Source organism: Lepidochelys olivacea (genome assembly GCF_965140295.1).
Source record: "Lepidochelys olivacea isolate rLepOli2 genome assembly, chromosome: 8".
Classification (NCBI taxonomy): Eukaryota; Metazoa; Chordata; order Testudines; family Cheloniidae; genus Lepidochelys; species Lepidochelys olivacea.
In genome coordinates, this window is record NC_140418.1 from 47,479,279 (window position 1) to 47,497,869 (window position 18,591).

The 18,591-nt window shown below is 48.6% G+C and overlaps 1 protein-coding gene across 6 annotated transcripts in view; it reads left to right on the plus strand.

Annotated features, from left to right (window-relative positions):
• The window catches only part of RXRG (retinoid X receptor gamma), a 116,266-nt gene that overhangs the window by 83,005 nt on the left and 14,670 nt on the right, over positions 1–18,591 (plus strand). For all 6 annotated transcript variants that reach the window (XM_084636412.1, XM_084636410.1, XM_084636414.1 and 3 more), the window contains exons 3-4: positions 11,045–11,189; positions 11,946–12,125. In XM_084636412.1, coding sequence (XP_084492538.1) covers positions 11,045–11,189; positions 11,946–12,125 — 325 coding nt within the window. The remainder of the gene's footprint in view (positions 1–11,044; positions 11,190–11,945; positions 12,126–18,591) is intronic.

The window sequence follows — 18,591 nt, forward strand, 5'->3', positions numbered from 1 at the left end:
TTTGTTCAGTCCGTTGTTAAATAAATGCCCTGGCTAAAATTGGCAGGTGAGAGGCTTAATGGCAGCCATGAGGAAGTATGTGGGTGTCGCTGATTTGTTATCATGCTAAGCTTTGTGTGAACCCTATTATTTAAAAACCAATTGTCCATTTCCGGCCTGTACTCCTTGATGGCATCCCTGTAACTATGCTGAGATGACAAGAGATGTTTTCTGGTGCGGCCAGGGGCACTTTGTATTGGCTTGGAAGATGTTTCGATGCCAGTGAAGACAGCCCAAGAGTGGACTGAAATACCCCATGTGGTAACTGGGCATCCCAACTTAATGCCAACAATGGTGGGTCTGATTCCCAGTTACACTAAGGCCCATTAGGCCACTCTGGCAGTATAAAGGGACCATCAACACTCCCCTGAGAAAATCCCAGTGCAGGGGACCTCCCTGGCCTAATGGCTCCCGATCCTCAGAGCTGGCCTAAGGGCTCCACACCAGCACTGACTCCTAGCCCCTGGCGTAGGGGTAGATTGGTCATATAGTGGCAGTGCAGTGCTCTGTGGTTATTCTCTGCTTCCCAGGGCCTATAGGGAGTCATGGGAAACAGTGTAAATTCCAGCAGCCCTGAGGCACCTCTAATTATACAACAGGGATCAAATGCGCACAGAGGTCCAGAATACGAGGTGGCTCAGAGACCCTCCATCTCTGCCCTAAGTGCAGGAACAGAGTAACTGAGAACTGGGTCCAGGGTATTTTGCATAAGTGAAAATGACTGGCTGGAGTTAGCCTGGGGTTAATATTCAGCACCAGGGACAGGTCATGAGGGAGCAATCCCAGAGAACCAGGCACTGCAGAGGGAGAGAAATGCTGCTGAGTGACACAAGTGAGCATTAAATTTACCTGCCGGTTGCACAATCTCCCAGGCAAGCAGCTGCTATGAGGCTTCTGTGCACAAAATATCAGCAGTAGGAAAGGCACAGCTGGGCACAAGTGGCCTTGTACTGGGATATACGCTTAGGTTCCTCTCTTTTTGCCCCCCCCCCACCTCTGGTTCCACTGACTTCAATGGCGCTAAGCACATGCTTAAAGTTAAGCTTAAGTGCTTTGCTGGATTGAGGACTGGGGCGGGGGGGAGAGAGCGAGGACATGGCTTGGGCACAGTTTATGCGTTTTATTAGCCTGTGTTTGGAATGGCTTTGTTGCTCACAAGTGGCGAGTTGTGCACGCCATTCTGAAGGAACACCAGTAACACCTCATTCATCTCCACTGCGTCATGTATCCCCGATAGCTGCCAGGGGGATTCTGCCCTCAGATCAGGGGAAATGAGGATTAACGCTGCTGGAGAGAATGGGCCTCATTCTCTGAGCACTTCCCCAGTGACACGCTGGTGTTACTCTGTTGATCTTGACGGCATGACATCAGTGTGCTAGAGCAGTGCTGTGGAGAATCAGGCCTAGTGGCCTTACACTAAGGGGGCCGCATCTTTAGCTGATTTGTGCCCCCCACCCCCAATAGCTAGGAGAGAACAGCTTCTGCCCTCTTTTGCATGCAGAGACTGCAGCTGCTCTTGGCTCTGGGACCTGGCTCCTTGCCTACCCTCCTTAAGACACACCTGTCCCAGAGCCAAGGACAGTCTAGCGCAGAGCAGTCCCCAGAGGGCCCCTAACACCTTGGGGAAGAAATCTGTTAAGCAGCTGGGGTTTTTGATGCACGCACCATTTCCACAGCCCCACAGTTCATCACAAGGAAGGTTTAAGTCCTCTGGTGTCTTTCAGTGATATACTTCTTTATCCCTGACTCCAGCCTGTCCTGGGTCACTTTCTGCAGCGCTTTGCCAATGCTGCCAGTTCTCAGTCCCTGTAGTTATGCAGCTGCACCCTGCTCCGACTCATCAGCCTGGCAAAGGGAGTTTTGTTAAGTTGTTAGTAGAGGGGTGGAGAGGCAGGACTCTTGGGTCACAGTCCTGGTTGGGCCACTGATGCCACTGTGTGACTTTAAGCACTGTCACTGAAAAAAGGATCATAACTGTAAGCTTCTTCCCAGGGTGTTATCTGAACCCCCACTGCATTCTTGGCTATATAATCATACCTAGATCCTGCACTGTATTTTTCATCTGTAGATCTCAAAGCACTTGATGAAGGAAGTCGGTATCATTGTCGCCATTTTACAGATGGAGAAACTGAGGCCCACAGCAATAAAGTGACATGTCTAAGGTTACTCAGTGGCAGAGCCAGGATTAGAACCCAGGTCTCCAAAGTCTCAGCATCCTAGCCACGAGGCCACAGTAGGATCACATGTAAAAATTGGGAGGGCAGTTGTGTGTCTCACCTCATCCTTGGTGGGACCCCTGCTAGAATATTGTGTGTGTGTGGAACAACTGAAAATAAGGGAGTGGAAAATAATATAAAGATTCAAGAGGCTAAGACTGAGGAAGCTATATTTATATAGTCCAGAAAAGAGAGGACTCTGGGGCCAGAGAGGATAACCACGTATAAATAGCTTCAAGGTAACATAAATGGAAAAAGAGAATTATGCTCAGATGATGGCAGGACAAAGGCTAATGGCCTGAAACTAAAAGGGAAGCTTAGGCTGCATATTAGGTAAATGTCTGTAAGTGTAAGAGAAAGCAGGTGGTAGAAAGGGTTCCTGAGGGAGGTGGTACAGGGAATATGACTACAGAGAAGCAAGGACAAGTTGGTTGAGATTGTTCTATAGGGTTTTGAGATCCTCAAATGCAAATTACTTACAGAAATGCAAAATTTTAAGTTGCTTGTAACATGAGCTACTTGGAATCTTTTATGTCAAAACTCTCCCTCCCCTCCCCCAATGAAAAATGGCCATTTTCCAAACCCCAGACTTCAGTTTTATTTTAAATGTCGTTAATCAAAATGTAAAAATGTGAAATATATTCTTTCCCCTCTCCTGTGGAATGTAGCGGGGTGAAATATATCTGGGGTTCTTTTTTCCTTTTGTGGCTCTGTCGCTTTTTCAAAACGGCCTCAATTTGTGAACAGCGACAGAATGGCAAGAGAACAAATGAAAAAGTGGGGAAAAAGAAGCGAACCTGGATATTATTCATTCTATTACAGTGGGGGAGGGGAAGGCAAAAAGATGAGGGGAAAGGGAATATTAGGAATTTAGTCCATATTAAAATTTTAAAAAATCAGAAAAATATGAAATTGTTCTGTCAAGCCTGGAAAGGCACCCAATGGTGACATTTCTACATTTTCCCTTTAGAAAAAAAAAACAAAAACGAAAAACAAAAACTAGCTCTACTCCTAACAGTAGCATCCAAGTGTTAGAATATAAATATCTGGGGCCAGATCCTTGACCCTGCTGAGCCAGCTCGGTGCCATTCCTATTGCAGCAATGCTGATTTAAAGCTGCCAAAGGTTTCCGTACACCTTTGGGATGAGCTGTGGAATGAAGGTCCTGATCGCTTGAGGTTCTTGGAAGTCCCATAGTGCCTTTCAGAAGGGTTGTGGCATCCAGGGATTCTTCCAGACCTACTCTACAGTAGGGGGGAGAATTCCACCCAAGGGGTTTGTTGGCATGAGGAGGGACAGGCAGAGGATGCGTCAGAGGGACAGCAAGTGGTGGGGAAAGCTGTCACATCTCCTCTTGAACTTCAGCTCGCTCCAGCTACTGCCAAGGAATGGGGGGAAGTGACTGGACACTGCTTTGGATCTGCACAGGGAGCTGCCTGCCTGATGTGTGGCCCGGGGCGAGACATGTTGGAAGGGCCAGGAGAGCCATTTTTGACAGTTACCGCCATGAAAGGCCAGACATCCAGCTGGGACTGGAGGTGGGGTTGAGGGGAGGGGCAGAGCCATCAGGGACCTCAGGAAAAGCAAGATGGTGGTGTGGGTTAAGGTGGACACTTTGTGAGAGTGGAAACCAGTGTGCAGGAATGGGGACACTTCAGACCTATGTTTCCTACTGCCCCACACTTTGAATTTGGAAGCCCATGAAAATATTGTTCCACCCATAAGCATGTTAGCCATAGTGTCTTGGTCAAATTGCATCCAGGTTAATTTCATCCTGCTTGCCTAAATTTCTTCTGTAATTTCAAGTAGAAGAGTCTTCTTCACTTACTGGCCTAAATACTTGTATAGCCTTGCATTCTTAACCAGCTGCTGGCCTGCACCCCAGATGTGGCTGCATTTCAGTGACAGGTGAATGATTATATTTTACAGTAGGATATTTCAGGATGAAAGTTGCTACTGCTACTTTACTGGGGCAGAGCTACTGTCAAACTTTATTACACAGGGGGAAAAAAATGGGAGTTTAAGTCCTTTCCTTCAGCGCCTAGGATAAATCCAGAAGCAGCTTCTCTGATCAGGGCAGCAGATCTAACCTGTCATGTTGAGTTAGCAACTCCGAAGAGCACACTTCACTTGTGTTCCCGCTAACAGAATGAGACAGCTGGACCTCAGGGATTCAGCAGGCAGGCTGCTAATGGATTTGGGTTCAAGCAGTTGTCCCAAATATCACACATCATTGCACTTAAAATGCAGGAACCAAGCTCCAAAGACATTGATGGCTAAAACCTATCCCCGCCCTTTGCTGCTGTTGTGATCTATGAGTGCAGCCAAAGAGAGGAAAAAATCGTGATACCCACCCCCATATAACATTTAAAAACCTAAAGAATTCCTCTCTGTTCAGTGTCCTGGTGGGAGAAAGCCACCAAGGGAGGTTCTCTTGTTCTTTCCACTTTTTGAATGAGGTTAGGGCTCAGCACACTTGGGTTTATTACTGTCCATTCATGGGGGCGAGTCCTCTGTCAGGCAGAATGTTTCTTGGGAACAGGGGTGGTCAAAGAATTTCAGCCAACCTTTTTCCAGTCTTCTCCTTCACTCCTTAAAACAGCAATGTAAGATCGTCAAGTCTAGGTTGGTGATCTAATTGATTGCCTCGGGTGACGTGGATTGGATGGCAAAAGTATCACAGGGCTATCACTGCTTGAAACATTGCTTGATGAGGTGTTCAAAAGTTTGCAGTCCATTTCCACAGTCACAAACAGGATTGTGCTTCAGTCCTCATTTATGGTGGGGGCAGGCACATCTGCCAATGCAATGTGCAGTGATGGTTCAAAATTGATTATGGGCATGAAAAGCCCATTTTTTTTCAATGAAAAATGACTTTTTCACAACACAGAAATTTTCACGAGGAACATTCCATTTTTAATCATTTTTCGTTTGGTTTTTGTTGGTCTTTGAGGGGGTCAACAAGCATGTGGACCAAGGGGATCCAGTGGATATAGTGTACTTAGATTTTCAGAAAGCCTTTGACAAGGTCCTTCACCAAAGGCTCTTAGGCAGAGTAAGCTGCCACGGGATAAGAGGGAAGGTGCTCTCATGGGTGGGTAACTGGTTAAAAGATAGGAAACAAAGGGTAGGTATAAATGGTCAGTTTTCAGAATGGAGAGAGGTAAATAGTGGTGTCCTCCAGGGATCTGTTCTGGGACCAGTCCTAGTCAACATATTCATAAATGATCTGGAAAAAGGGGTAAACAGTGAGGTGGCAAAATTTGCAGATGATATAAAATTACTAAAGATCATTAAGACCCAGGCAGACTGTGAAGAGCTACAAAAGAATCTCTCAGAACTGGGTGACTGGGCAACAAAATGGCAGCTTAAATTTAATGTTGATAAATGCAAAGTAATACACATTGGAAAGCATAATCCCAACTATATATATAAAATGATGGGGTCTAAATTAGCTGTTACCACTCAAGAAAGAGATCTTGGAGTCATTGTGGATAGTTCTCTGAAAACATCCACTCAATGTGCAGCAGCAGTCAAAAAAGCTAACAGAATGCTGGGAATAATTAAGAAAAGGATAGATAATAGGACAGAAAATATCATGTTGCCTCTATATAAATCCATGGTATGCCCACATCTTGAATACTGTGTGCAGATGTGATCACCCCATCTCAAAAAAGATATATTGGAATTGGAAAAGGTTCAGAAAAGGGCAACAAAAATTATTAGGGGTATGGAATGGATTCTGTATGAGGATAGATTAATAAAACTGGGACTTTTCAGCTTAGAAAAGAGACGGCTAAGCGGAGATATGATTGAGCTCTATAAAATCGTGACTGATGTAGAGAAAGTAGATAAGGAAGTATTGTTTACTACTTCTCATAACACAAGAACTAGGGGTCACCAAATGAAATTAATAGGCAGCAGGTTTAAAACAAATAAAAGGAAATATTTCTTCACACAATGCACAGTAAACCTGTGGAACTCCTTGCCAGAGGATGTTGTGAAGATCAAGACCATAACAGAGTTCAAGAAAGAACTAGATAAATTCATGGAGGATAGGTCCATCAATGGCCATTAGCCAGGATGGGCAGGAATGGTGTCCCTAGCCTCTGTTTGCCAGAAGCTGGGAATGAGTGATGCAGGATGGATCACTTGATGATTACCTGTTCTGTTCATTCCCTCTGGGGCACTTGGCACTGGCCACTGTCGGAAGACAGGATATTGGGCTAGATGGACCTTTAGTCTGACTCAGTAGGACCATTCTTATGTTCTTAAAAACCAAAACCCTGGAAAACTTTTGGTTTTCCAAAACTAGGGTAAATTATTTTCAATTTTTCAATGAAAACTGGAAAAACGTTGACAAAACTGAAAAATGTTCTTCATCTTTGAAAATTGGTAAAAAAAAATATTGGGATTTGAAAATGTTTTTGGTTTAAGAAGGGAACTTTCACAGAAAGGGCATTTTATTCACAAATCACCATCATTATGGACTGGAACTCCATCAGCCACTGAACAATTAATGCTCTGATTGTCTGATGGATAAAATGCTTCAGTGCTAAGCCATTAGCATTTAAAACTGTAAGCAGCAAACGCTTAGCCAGTTTCCTAAATGCTAAGATGCTCTTGGAGTCAGGATTTAAATTCCAGCTACAGAACGGTGTCCATGCTGCTGTCATATGTGTAGTGTTAGAATCAGGGGAATTCTCTTGCCTCCGGTATGTCGGATTATCACTCATGTCTGCTTGCTTGCCTGGAGCTTGCACATGTGCTGATCTGCTCCTGTGGCAGCTTGTCATTTTCCTTCTTGAACCCTGCCTGGAATGTGCACTCTGACCTGCACAAAGGAAAGCTCTCTAGATGTAGCAGGCAGCGCACTCAGAAGAGAGCAGGCTGGCTGCTCCAAGCCCCTTCGGAAAGCCCTGGAGGGATGCGAGAGACACCTGTGTCTCTGAACAAGTCCTGCAGCTATTGCAAGAGGAGGGGTTCATCATTGGAGCGTACACGTCTGCCATTCGCCCGTGCTTGGGTCTCGTGGATACGGAGGCTATGGATGCTTGACACATTTTACACAGATGACCTGCCAGCCCGGGGGGTGCATTCCACAAACTCATCTGCTGCAAGCTGAAGCACTGCCATAGTCAACAGTTCAGGTTTAGAGCACAGTGAGAGAACACAGGGACATCACAAGTGACAGAACACATGCTAGAGCTTTATCCTGTGTTAATTCATAGATCCAAAATGTGCCCATCCACTGAAGGATGTAAACTGGCTGTCATGCTATGTTCTCAGTATGAAAGTGCTATGGCTCTGCAGCCTGGAAAAGGTCTTCCCAACTACTGATGTTTCAAACTGAGCTGAGCCATAACAAGAGGAGGATTCAGACATGCTCAAAGCATTTTCTCTAAAAGAAGAAAAGTCCATTTCAGCAGCTCTAGAGTTCATAGAATCATAGAAAATCAGGATTGGAAGGGACCTCAGGAGGTCATCGAGTCCAACCCCCTGCTCAAAGCAGGACCAATCCCCAACTAAATCATCCCAGCCAGGGCTTTGTCAAGCCTGACCTTAAAAACCTCAAAGGAAGGAGATTCCACCACCTCCCTAGATAACCCATTCCAGTGCTTTACCACCCTCCTAGTGAAAAAGTTTTTCCTAATATCCCACCTAAACCTCCCCCACTGCAACTTGAGACCATTACTCCTTGTTCTGTCATCAGCTCCCACTGAGAACAGTCAAGATCCATCCTCTTTGGAACCCCCTTTCAGGTAGTTGAAAGCAGCTATCAAATCCCCTCTCATTCTTCTCTTCTGAAGACTAAACAATCCCAGTTCCCTCAGCCTCTCCTCATGAGTCATGTGTTCCAGTCCCCTAATCATTTTTGTTGCTGTCCGCTGGACTCTTTCCAATTTTTCCACATCCTTCTTGTAGTGTGGGGCCCAAAACTGGACACAGTACTCCAGATGAAGCCTCACCAATGTCAAATAGAGGGGAACGATCATGTCCCTCAATCTGCTGACAATGCCCCTACATATACATCCCAAAATGTCATTGGCCTTCTTGCAACAAGGGCACACTGCTGACTCATATCCAGCTTCTCGTCCACTGTCACCCCTAGGTCCTTTTCTGCAGAACTGCTGCCGAGCCATTTGCTCCCTAGTCTGTAGCGGTGCATTGGATTCTTCCATCCTAAGTGCAGGACTCTGCACTTGTCCTTGTTGAACCTCATCAGATTTCTTTTGGCCCAATCCTCTAATTTGTCTAGGTCCCTCTGTATCCTATCCCTACCCTCCACTGTATCTACCACTCTTCCCAGTTTAGTGTCATCTGCAAACTTGCTGAGGATGTAATCCACACCATCCTCCAGATCATTTATGAAGATATTGAACAAAACCAGCCCCAGGACTGACCCTTGGGGCACTCCACTTGATACCGGCTGCCAACTAGACATGGAGCCATTGATCACTACCCATTGAGCCCGACAGTCTAGCCAACTTTCTATCCACCTTATGGTCCATTCATCCAGCCCATACTTCTTTAACTTGCTGGCAAGAATACTGTGGGAGACCATGTCAAAAGCTTTGCTAAAGTCAAGGACAACATGTCCACCGCTTTCCCCTCATCCACAGAGCCAGTTATCTCGTCATAGAAGGCAATTAGATTAGTCAGGCATGACTTGCCCTTCGTGAATCCATGCTGACTGTTCCTGATCACTTTCCCTTCCTCTAAGTGCTTCAGAATTGATTCCTTGAGAACCTGCTCCATGATTTTTCCAGGGACCGAGGTGAGGCTGACTGGCCTGTAGTTCCCAGGATCCTCCTTCTTCCCTTTTTTAAAGATGGGCACTACATTAGCCTTTTTCCAGTCGTCCGGGACTTCCCCGGATCGCCATGAGTTTTCAAAGATAATGGCCAGTGGCTCTGCAATCACATCCGCCACATCCTTTAGCACTCTCGGATGCAGCGCATCCGGCCCCATGGACTTGTGCTCGTCCAGCTTTTCTCAATAGTCCAAAACCACTTCTTTCTCCACAGAGGGCTGGTCACCTCCTCCCCATGCTGTGCTGCCCAGTGCAGTAGTCTGGGAGCTGACCTGAGCTGAGTTAAAAGCAGCCTGACAATAAGAAACTTCACAGGAACTGGGGGGAAAGTGACTGAGATAGAAAGCAGAGCTGGGCACAATCAGGAATCAAACCTGCACATCCAAACACTCTAGGGGTATTTGAATTTGGAGCTAAATTTTGCAAATGACCCTTCATTTCTATAATGGACCAAACCAAAACCATGGCTCCAAAGACTCCTGTGCTTTGGAGTTATCCATTGCCTTCATGCTGTTTTGGACCACCTCTGTTCCAGGATTGGTGTATATACATAAATAAAGCAAGTTACGCTTAGGCTAGGCCTGAATTCCATTTGCCAATTTCTCCTCCACTGGAAGCTGACCTGCATAACCCCAGAGCCTCCACCACTTGGCAGGTGGGGCAATATTGACAAGATCATTAACTTCTTAAAGGGGGGTGCATGTGTAAATGTATGTGGTTTTGCTTTTATTTCTTCAAGATGCAGGCTAGAGTGGGTCAAAAGTTGAACTAATTTCATGAAAAAATTCAGAGGGTTTTTATTTTCAAACATTGTTCAAAATGGAGCCTTGTTTCAATTTTTTTAAAAAAATATTCTCACTTTTTTAATCAAATATTATTTCAAATTTTTGTATGAGAAAATGGCATTAAAATGGTGTAAAAATTGGTGTATCAAAAACCTTGTTGTTGATGTATGAAGAAGTTTGAAATGTCAATAAAAAGGAGAGCTGGCTGGAACATTTTTGACCCAATTTCATTTGTATTACCAATGTAATACACTATTACATTGAAGCTGAAAAAACTCTCTGGCGAGGAATTTGTTTCTGCTAAGTTTTCCTCTGGAAGGTTTTTTGGGTCCAGGGCAATCTGGTGAGTGTGGTCATTTCTGAGTGGAAAGACAGAGGCTATGTCTACACTACCGCGGGATCGACGCTGCTGCGATCGATGCACCAAGGGTTGATTTTTAGTGGGTCTTGTGAAGACCTGCTAAATTGACAGCAGAATGCTCTCCAGTCGACTCCAGTACTCCACCAGGAACGAGAAGATGAAGGTAAGGCAATGGGAGAGCATCTCCCATCGACCTAGTGTGGTGTAGACACGTAGCTGGAGTAACTTAGGTTGACTTACCATGGTAGTGTAGATGTAACCAGAGTCTCACTCTATAACCCAGAGGCTGGGGTATGGGCAGATCAGATTCAGATGTTTGAGTCAGAGTGATCCAGAATGTAGACCTGGGCTCTGAATCAGGCAGAGCAGCGGCTTGGCACGTGGGTCTCCCCCTGCCCCATGTCCCAAGCACCTGTTTGTACTGTGCTGTGTTTGGAGCCCTTGACCCCAAAAACTTTCCTGAATTGAAAATATCCCGAAGGTTTTGTTTTCGTTCCTCGTGAGGAACAAACGACATTTCGAAACCTTGAAAATTGTCGCCAAATGGAATTGGTGTCCTCCAGACAGCTCTCATCAAAAGTCACTAAACTTTTCATGAAAAATTGCAACAATGATCTTTTTCTTTTTAAACCTTTTTATTAAATAAAAGACTGTTTTGTAATAAAAACACTTTTTCAGGAGAAAGGCCAACCAGGTCTAACTGAAAATATGTCCTGAGATGTATCTGGACAGCCCCTAGCACAATGTTTAGATCTTTGGACACTACTGCAATGTGAATCTTAAATAACCATAATACAGGCTTGTCTCTTGTAAATTCCTCTTTTTCTAGCTCAATGTCATGAACAATGTCAGCAGCTCTGAAGACATTAAGCCCCTGCCAGGCCTCCCAGGGATTGGAAACATGAATTATCCCTCCACTAGCCCAGGGTCCCTGGCCAAACACATCTGTGCAATCTGCGGGGACAGATCATCAGGTACATGATTCCGATTCACTATTTCAGTGGAGCAGCTTTAAGCAAAGCGAGCCTTCCCTGGGCCTTGATGAGAAATTTGCATAAGAAGTAACACTAACGAGGTTTGCTGAGGGATCTTGCCAGAAAATACTGATGCCACAAATAACACGACTGGATTTATTTTGCAAATTTCCTGCACACAGCTCTGTCAATGCACCTTGCCCCTGAGTAGTAGCATTATTGTTTTACCAAGGCACCTCACTACCGAGCCCTCTAGCGCACGCTGCTCTTCCTGTTCTGGGCCCCTAGCGGGCATTGTACCAACGCACCTCAATCCTGGTGGGAAGTATCCCAGACCATTTCTGCCCCCAGTCCTGTCTCCCTCCCAACCATCCCTGTCACTGCACCTCAGTCCTGGCCTGCAGCACTCGCTATTTTTCCAGGATGAGACTCTGTGCAATGTGTACTAATGCACCTCCACTGCAGTCTGCAATAGCCCAGCTAGTCCAATCCAGGGTCTCTCTTGGCCTCGCTAAGTATGCTGAACGCTGCCCGTTTCTGTGCTGGTTTTGTGAAGTGCACAAACGGGGACTAGGCCGAGACCAGCAAAAAGCATTTCTGCTGCCACTCAAAGTCAGGACTAAAAAGCAAGTCTCCAAAACTGCATCGGTAGAGCCAGTCCAAACTCCTCCCCCATCGGTCTTATTTAAAGGGAACCTCTGACTAGGGGAAAAAGACAGTACGCTGATCTGTGACTTCTGCTCCTCGTGTTCTCAGGGAAGCACTACGGGGTGTACAGCTGTGAAGGCTGTAAAGGGTTCTTCAAGAGGACGATAAGAAAGGACCTTATCTACACGTGCCGCGATAACAAAGACTGTCTAATAGACAAGCGTCAGCGCAACCGCTGCCAGTACTGCCGCTATCAGAAGTGCCTGGCTATGGGTATGAAGAGAGAAGGTAGGTCGTCATAGACTCCGGGGTGGGTGTATAAATACGCGTGCTGGGCGTTAGTGTGAGGAAGACGTGGCCCCCTCATTACCTTCCAGGACTTGTGGCAGTCCCGACAGCAGCAGGTGGTCTTTCAGGAGAGCTTTAGAGACAGTGTGAGGACCTACCCTTTCCTCAGCCCCTAGCTGCGCAGGCAGCCAAAGCACCGCCTCCTCTCGGACGTGGCGCTCCGGGTCCCAGTTCTGCTCCAAAGGTTCAGGCAGAGCGTCCTCTCATACTGCTCCATGGCTGTGTCAGCCCTTGGCTGGTTCTAATTCTCATAGCAACCCAAGCTCTCTCCTTTCCGGAAAGGTAGACAGTGGCCTCCCAGAGGCATCTAAAATCTGTAACAGGGTTCATCACAGCTTCATGCCCTGAGGGATTCCTCTCAGCAGACCCACACACAGGGGAAACCCATCACCGAGGGTTTCCTCCCCTGGTATGTGTCTGCAACAACCATCAGTTTAGTCATTACCAGGGAGCATTAGAGATAAAACAGGAGTCTCTGCAGCTAGTGCTAAAGGACTAAAGCCCAGAGCGTGAAGGTGTTTAGGTGCCTAACTCCCATGGGGGCATCCCTTCGGAGTTAGGTGCCTAAATACCTTTGAGGATCTGGACCTATGGCCACGAGGTGGGAACTGTAGCAAGACGACTCGCATCCTCTGTGGATCAGGCACTGAGCACATGCCACATAAGTTGCGCTGGCTCTGCATGCCCCAGCCATTTCTCAGAGGCCTATGTTAGATCAGCCCTTAGGCTGCTCTACATGTAGAAATTGGCTTGCAGGTAATGAGACTGTGCTAGGCCTTTCCTTTCACACACTGCGCTGATGTCTCAGGTTCAAGCACCCTGTGACTTTCCCAATGTTCGTCTTGTCCTCCAGCCCTGGTTCTCATTATCAGAGAGGGAGGGAGTGGTGTTTAATGAGGACGAGGACAAGGTCAGGAGGGGCCATTTTAGGGAGGGGAAAGGTAATCTGTGTGGACGGTCACAGGATGAGGAGGCAGGGTGCGGTCATTGAGGGAGATGGTGAGGAGGGGAGGGGAAGAGCTAAGTGGTGGGAAAGAATTGGGGTGGGGAAGGAGGGTCCAATGGAGTTCAGATGAGGAGGAATGGGAAGGGGTTAGAATATCATGTTGGGTGTTAAGAAGCCCACCGTTCCTGGGGGTCAACTTGGGATGTGAGAAAAGGTGGGGTCATGGCTGGAGACTCCTGCTGCAGGGGTTCGGTGAGTACCAAGGAGCAGGAGCTGAAAAGCTCATGGGTGACTGTGATCTCATCTGAGATGGAGTGAGCGTTCCAGAGGGGGCAAGAGGGATGGAGGGAGGGCAGGGACGCGGGTCAGGTTGCCAAGGCAGGCGCCAGTGGGGCAGAGGGAAAGCGTATGAGAGGTGGGAACCGCTGGAGGGGGCAGCTAGGCTGAGTCAGGTGATACTGGAGGTGAAGGAGGGTGTGGAGGTGGGATGGGGAGTGGTAGGGAAGGGGAATGAGACGGGGAGATAGGGCCAAAGGGAGGAGTAAAGCTGGGAGGGGGGTGGGAGGAGAAGTGGGCAGTGCAGCAGAGGATGTGAGAGAGTCCAGGGCATTGTGGACATTGCTCAGATTGGTTCATCGCCCCTATGACTCAGCACCGATCGCCCAGGTAGAGAAACCATGAAGCGGTGGCTTCCTGTCAATGAAGCAGGCTGAAAATCAGTTATGCAGAATCAGGCAGGCAGGCAGAGCTTCGCTAATGCGGGGCATGATCAACTAAGGAACACATTAATTATGAGGTGAGTGTGTCAAGTAATAAGGCAGGGAATTAATTATGCAAAGACCAGCTCAAATAGGCAGGAAAGGGGAAATGTGCAAAGCAGAAATCCAACTGCCGGACACTGAGTCAATGGGGCAGGGAGTTACCCGGTCAGGCCGTCTGGGAGATTAGTGAGTGTCCCGTGGCTGATTGGAGCAGTTATGGAGAGAAGCAGGCAGCCAGTGGGTGCAGTGATGGTGGCTGTGTCTCAGACAAGCTCTGTAAAGGGAGGTGCAGCTAGGCCAGCCGCACATTTGTGCAGGGACAGCGTGGCCATTGCTCCACCCCTCCAGGAGGTGTCACATCCCCTCTCTATGTGTGCTGAGCCAGCCCTCCCTTCTCTCCTCCTCAGGGGGAGCCTTGTGCTGCAGGCAGAGCTAGGAGGGAGCAGCCCCTGTGCCCCAAGCAGGGCTGGAACCACTGGGCTAGGGCGCTGGGCAGAAGCACAAGACGGAGGAGAATTCATGCACCTGCTTCTTCACCCTTGCACGGCCATGCAGGCAGCTGGGCACAATCTGGCCATGAGTCAGGAATGTTAATAGAGGGCTTGTTCCAAAGCCCGTTGAAGTCAGTGCAAAGATTCCCATAGACTTCACTGGGCTTTGGATCAGGCCTTTAGCCAGTCGCAATGCATGCTATGTTGACCTTTCAGCCAGCATTGCAGCCTTGTACAGGTGCACTGTGGGGACGAAGCCCGTACCTGCAAAGCTAGGAGGCCTGTATTTGTGCTCACGGATACATACGGTTACCCTCCGCTGCATACTCTAAGCAAACAGTGGTTGCAGACTGTTGGGCGTCTGAGCACGGGGCGAAAGGAGCATGCTGCCCTTTCCTGCGTCTGCACACTGCGAGAGCACAAATGTTTGATGACTCTTCATGCTCTATCTACAAAAATAGCTGCTGTCAGAGCACCGAGCTGAGCCGCTTCCAGCTGGAACGACGCAATGAGCCACACAGCTCAGCCCAGCTGAGATCTGGCCCCGTGAGCGCCTGCACTTTGTTCTCCTTGTCCCTTTCCATTGTTTTTGGTGAGAACCCTGTTGCTATAGTTTCAAAAGACTCCCTTTCTTCTCCAGCCCAGAGCCCGTGTCTGGAGATACTTGGGGATGCAAATAACTCAGGAGTAGCATCCTTCCACTTCAGCAAAGCGACTGAGGCTGTGTGCACTTCCCCAGCTCTGCTGAGCCGCCAGAGCAGAGTTCTGCTCCAGTGACTCTCCTTTCAAAGGTTTCAGAGGAGCAGCCTTGTTAGTCTGTATCCACAAAAAGAAAAGGAGGACTTGTGGCACCTTAGAGACTAACACATTTATTTGAGCATAAGCTTTCATGAGCTACAGCTCACTTCATCGGATGCATACAGTGGAAAATACAGTGGGGAGGCTTATATACATAGAGAACATGAAACAGTGGGTGTTACCATACACACTGTAACAAGAGCGATCAGGTAAGGTGAGCTATTACCAGCAGGAGAGCGGGGGAGGGGGAGAAACCTTTTGCAGTGATAATCAAGGTGGGCCATTTCCAGCAGTTGACAAGAATGTCTGAGGAACAGTGGTGGGGGAGGGAGGGGAATAAACATGGGGAAATAGTTTTACTTTGTGTAATGACCCATCCACTCCCAGTCTTTATTCAAGCCTAAGTTAATTGTATCCAGTTTGCAAATTAATTCCAATTCAGCAGTCTCTCCTTGGAGTCTGTTTCTGAAGTTTTTTTGTTGAAGAATTGCCACTTTTAGGTCTGTAATCGAGTGACCAAAGAGATTGAAGTGTTCTCTGACTGGTTTTTGAATGTTATAATTCTTGATGTCTGATTTGTGTCCATTTATTCTTTTACGTAGAGACTGTCCGGTTTGGCCAATGTACATGGCAGAGGGGCATTGCTGGCACATGATGGCATATATCACATTGGTAGATGTGCAGGTGAACGAGCCTCTGATAGTGTGGCTGATGTGATTAGGCCCTATGATGGTGTCCCCTGAATAGATATGTGGACACAGTTGGCAACGGGCTTTGTTGCAAGGATAGGTTCCTGGGTTAGTGGTTCTGTTGTGTGGTATGTGGTTGTTGGTGAGTATTTGCTTCAGGTTGGGGGGCTGTCTGTAGGCAAGGACTGGCCTGTCTCCCAAGATCTGTGAGAGTGATGGGTCGTCCTTCACGATAGGTTGTAGATACATGATGATGCGTTGGAGAGGTTTTAGTTGGGGGTTGAAGGTGACGGCTAGTGGTGTTCTGTTATTTTCTTTGTTAGGCCTGTCCTGTAGTAGGTAACTTCTGGGTACTCTTCTGGCTCTGTCAATCTGTTTCTTCACTTCAGCAGGTGGGTACTGTAGTTGTAAGAATGCTTGATAGAGATCTTGAGTGTTCTCCACCCCTACCTTCAGAAGCATATTCCCTTTTAAAGCAGGCATGAACAGCCAGCCAGCTTCACAGGTGTCTCCTGGTGTAGGGAAAAGACAGAGCCAGCTGGTATTTATAGAACACCGCACAAATAGGTAGGTGGGTGCCGTACAACCCTGGCCGTTTCAAACCTGTTGTTATCCTCCCTGGGCAGGCAGAGTTGCTCTGTAGTGCCCCCTGCAGGGCCACATATGGTATTGCAGCCGTTCTCCACCTTTGTTGGCAAACTCTGGCCACTGACTTGGGGCAGGGGACGCTTGGCATCAGTCTATGGACAGAAACCGCAATTCAGGATTCATCTGTCTGCACCTTTAAACAAAGAGGGAAAAATTATCTTTCAAAATACAAGAGCTTAGCTGCGGTGCTTAGGGCAAGGCCCTAGCCTGGACCTGGGTTCTGGGTTAACTCTGAGGAGCAAATCCTCTCACCCAGTCTCACCCAGCCCTGACACTGCATTCTTATCTGGCCTATTGGTTCTGGACTGGTCAGTATTTCCTTCTCTGGAAGATTGTGTTGCTGGTCACCTAGTCTGAGTGGATTTTCCTTGGGTGGAGTGTGTCAGGGCACTGATGGCTCCAGCCTGGGGGTGGAGAAGGCCTGATAGACCCTGTGACACTTGCCTCTTCTCTCCCTTTGACGGAGTAGAAGGATAGAGTGACCTTCCACCACTGACCAGCTCTGCCACTCTGGTCTCATTTCAGTTGTGGGGGGTAGTGTGCGGGGGCTGCGTGGTGCTGGTGGCCTGTGATATACAGGAGGTCAGAGCACATGATCCGGTCATCCCTTCTGGCCTTAATTGCTGTGACTCTGCGACACTGGTGTCAAGGGCGATTGTGCCTTACAGCATAGCCCGTTTCCGGCTCAGGGCATGACTAGGTATGTTAGAACTGGATACCACTGTAGCAGGGACTGTGCAGGCCTCACAATGGCAGTAATACACTCGCAAAGAGCATGGTTGGTTGGTTAGCGTTATCCTTGCTGCCCTTCAGAGCCCATCAGGGCTGATCCGAAACCAGCCAGTGGGGAGGGGGACACTGATGGGACAACCTACGAGAGACAGGATGCTCCTGCCCTTCTGGGGATGCGTTTGCTGCCACTGCAGTTCTTCCAGCCGCTGTTGTCATGGTAAGTGAGAGGCTCGGGCATGGATGCAGCCTGTGGCGTGTGAGGGCAGGCCCACGTCCCTGACCACCTCCTCTCTCTAGTACCCCCTGTGATTCTTTACACTGGAGGATGCCTGGGCTGAAAATCAGTGTAGCCAGCTGAGCTAGTGCAAGGGACCACACAGAAGAGGGCAAGGGGAGGGACAATCTTGGCGAGGTGGCCTTAGAGCCGGTCGGAGGGTAAGGCTGAACTGGAGCTTTGCCCTCTGTCTTTAGGCCACTCCTCTCGTTGCAGGGTGATTAATGATGCTCCGTCTCAGCGGCTTAGTGCAGCCACTGCCAGCGGGAGGTTACACTGCCAGTTGTGAATCAAAACCTAATTCAGAGCACAGCTCTCCGCGCCAGCCAGGTGCCAAGTGATTTCAAGGAGTTAGAAATTGCTGCTGCTTTCTTTTAAAGTAATGGTAAAGCCGACAGCAGGCTGCGTGCAGGGGGAATAAACTCCACAGACAGACAGCATGAGAAGGACTCTCCGGAGGATCTATGACGGGGCGGGCAAACTTTTTGGCCTGAGGGCCACATCGGGTTTCTGAAATTGTGTGGAGGGCTGGTTAGGGGAGGCTGTGCCTCCCCAAACAGCCAGGCATGGCTCGGCCCCCACCCCCCATCCGACCCCCCCTCATCTCACCACCTGATGGCCCCCCCGGGGCTCCTGCCCCATCCAACCCCCCCGTTCCCTGACGGCCCCCCAGGGACCACTGCCCCATCCACTCCCTCTGCTCTCGGTCCCCTGACTGCTCCCAGACCCTCCATCCCTAACTGCCCCCCGCCACCCCATCCACCCCCCCTCCTTCCTGACTGCCCCCAGACCCCTTGCCTCTAACTGCCCTCTGCCCCTAACTTCCCCCCACCAGCCCATCCAACCCCCTCCTCTCCTTCCTGACTGCCCCCCGGGACCCCTGCCCCCATTCAACCCCCCTGTTCCCCTCCCTCTGACCGCCCCGACTCCTATCCACGCCCCTGATCACCCCCCAAACTCCCCTGTCCTCTGTCCAACCCCACTCTGGAGCTCCGGTGGCTGGCGGCACGGCTGTACCAGGACAGACAGCCGCCCCGCACAGCACAGAGCACCGGGTCAGGCCAGAC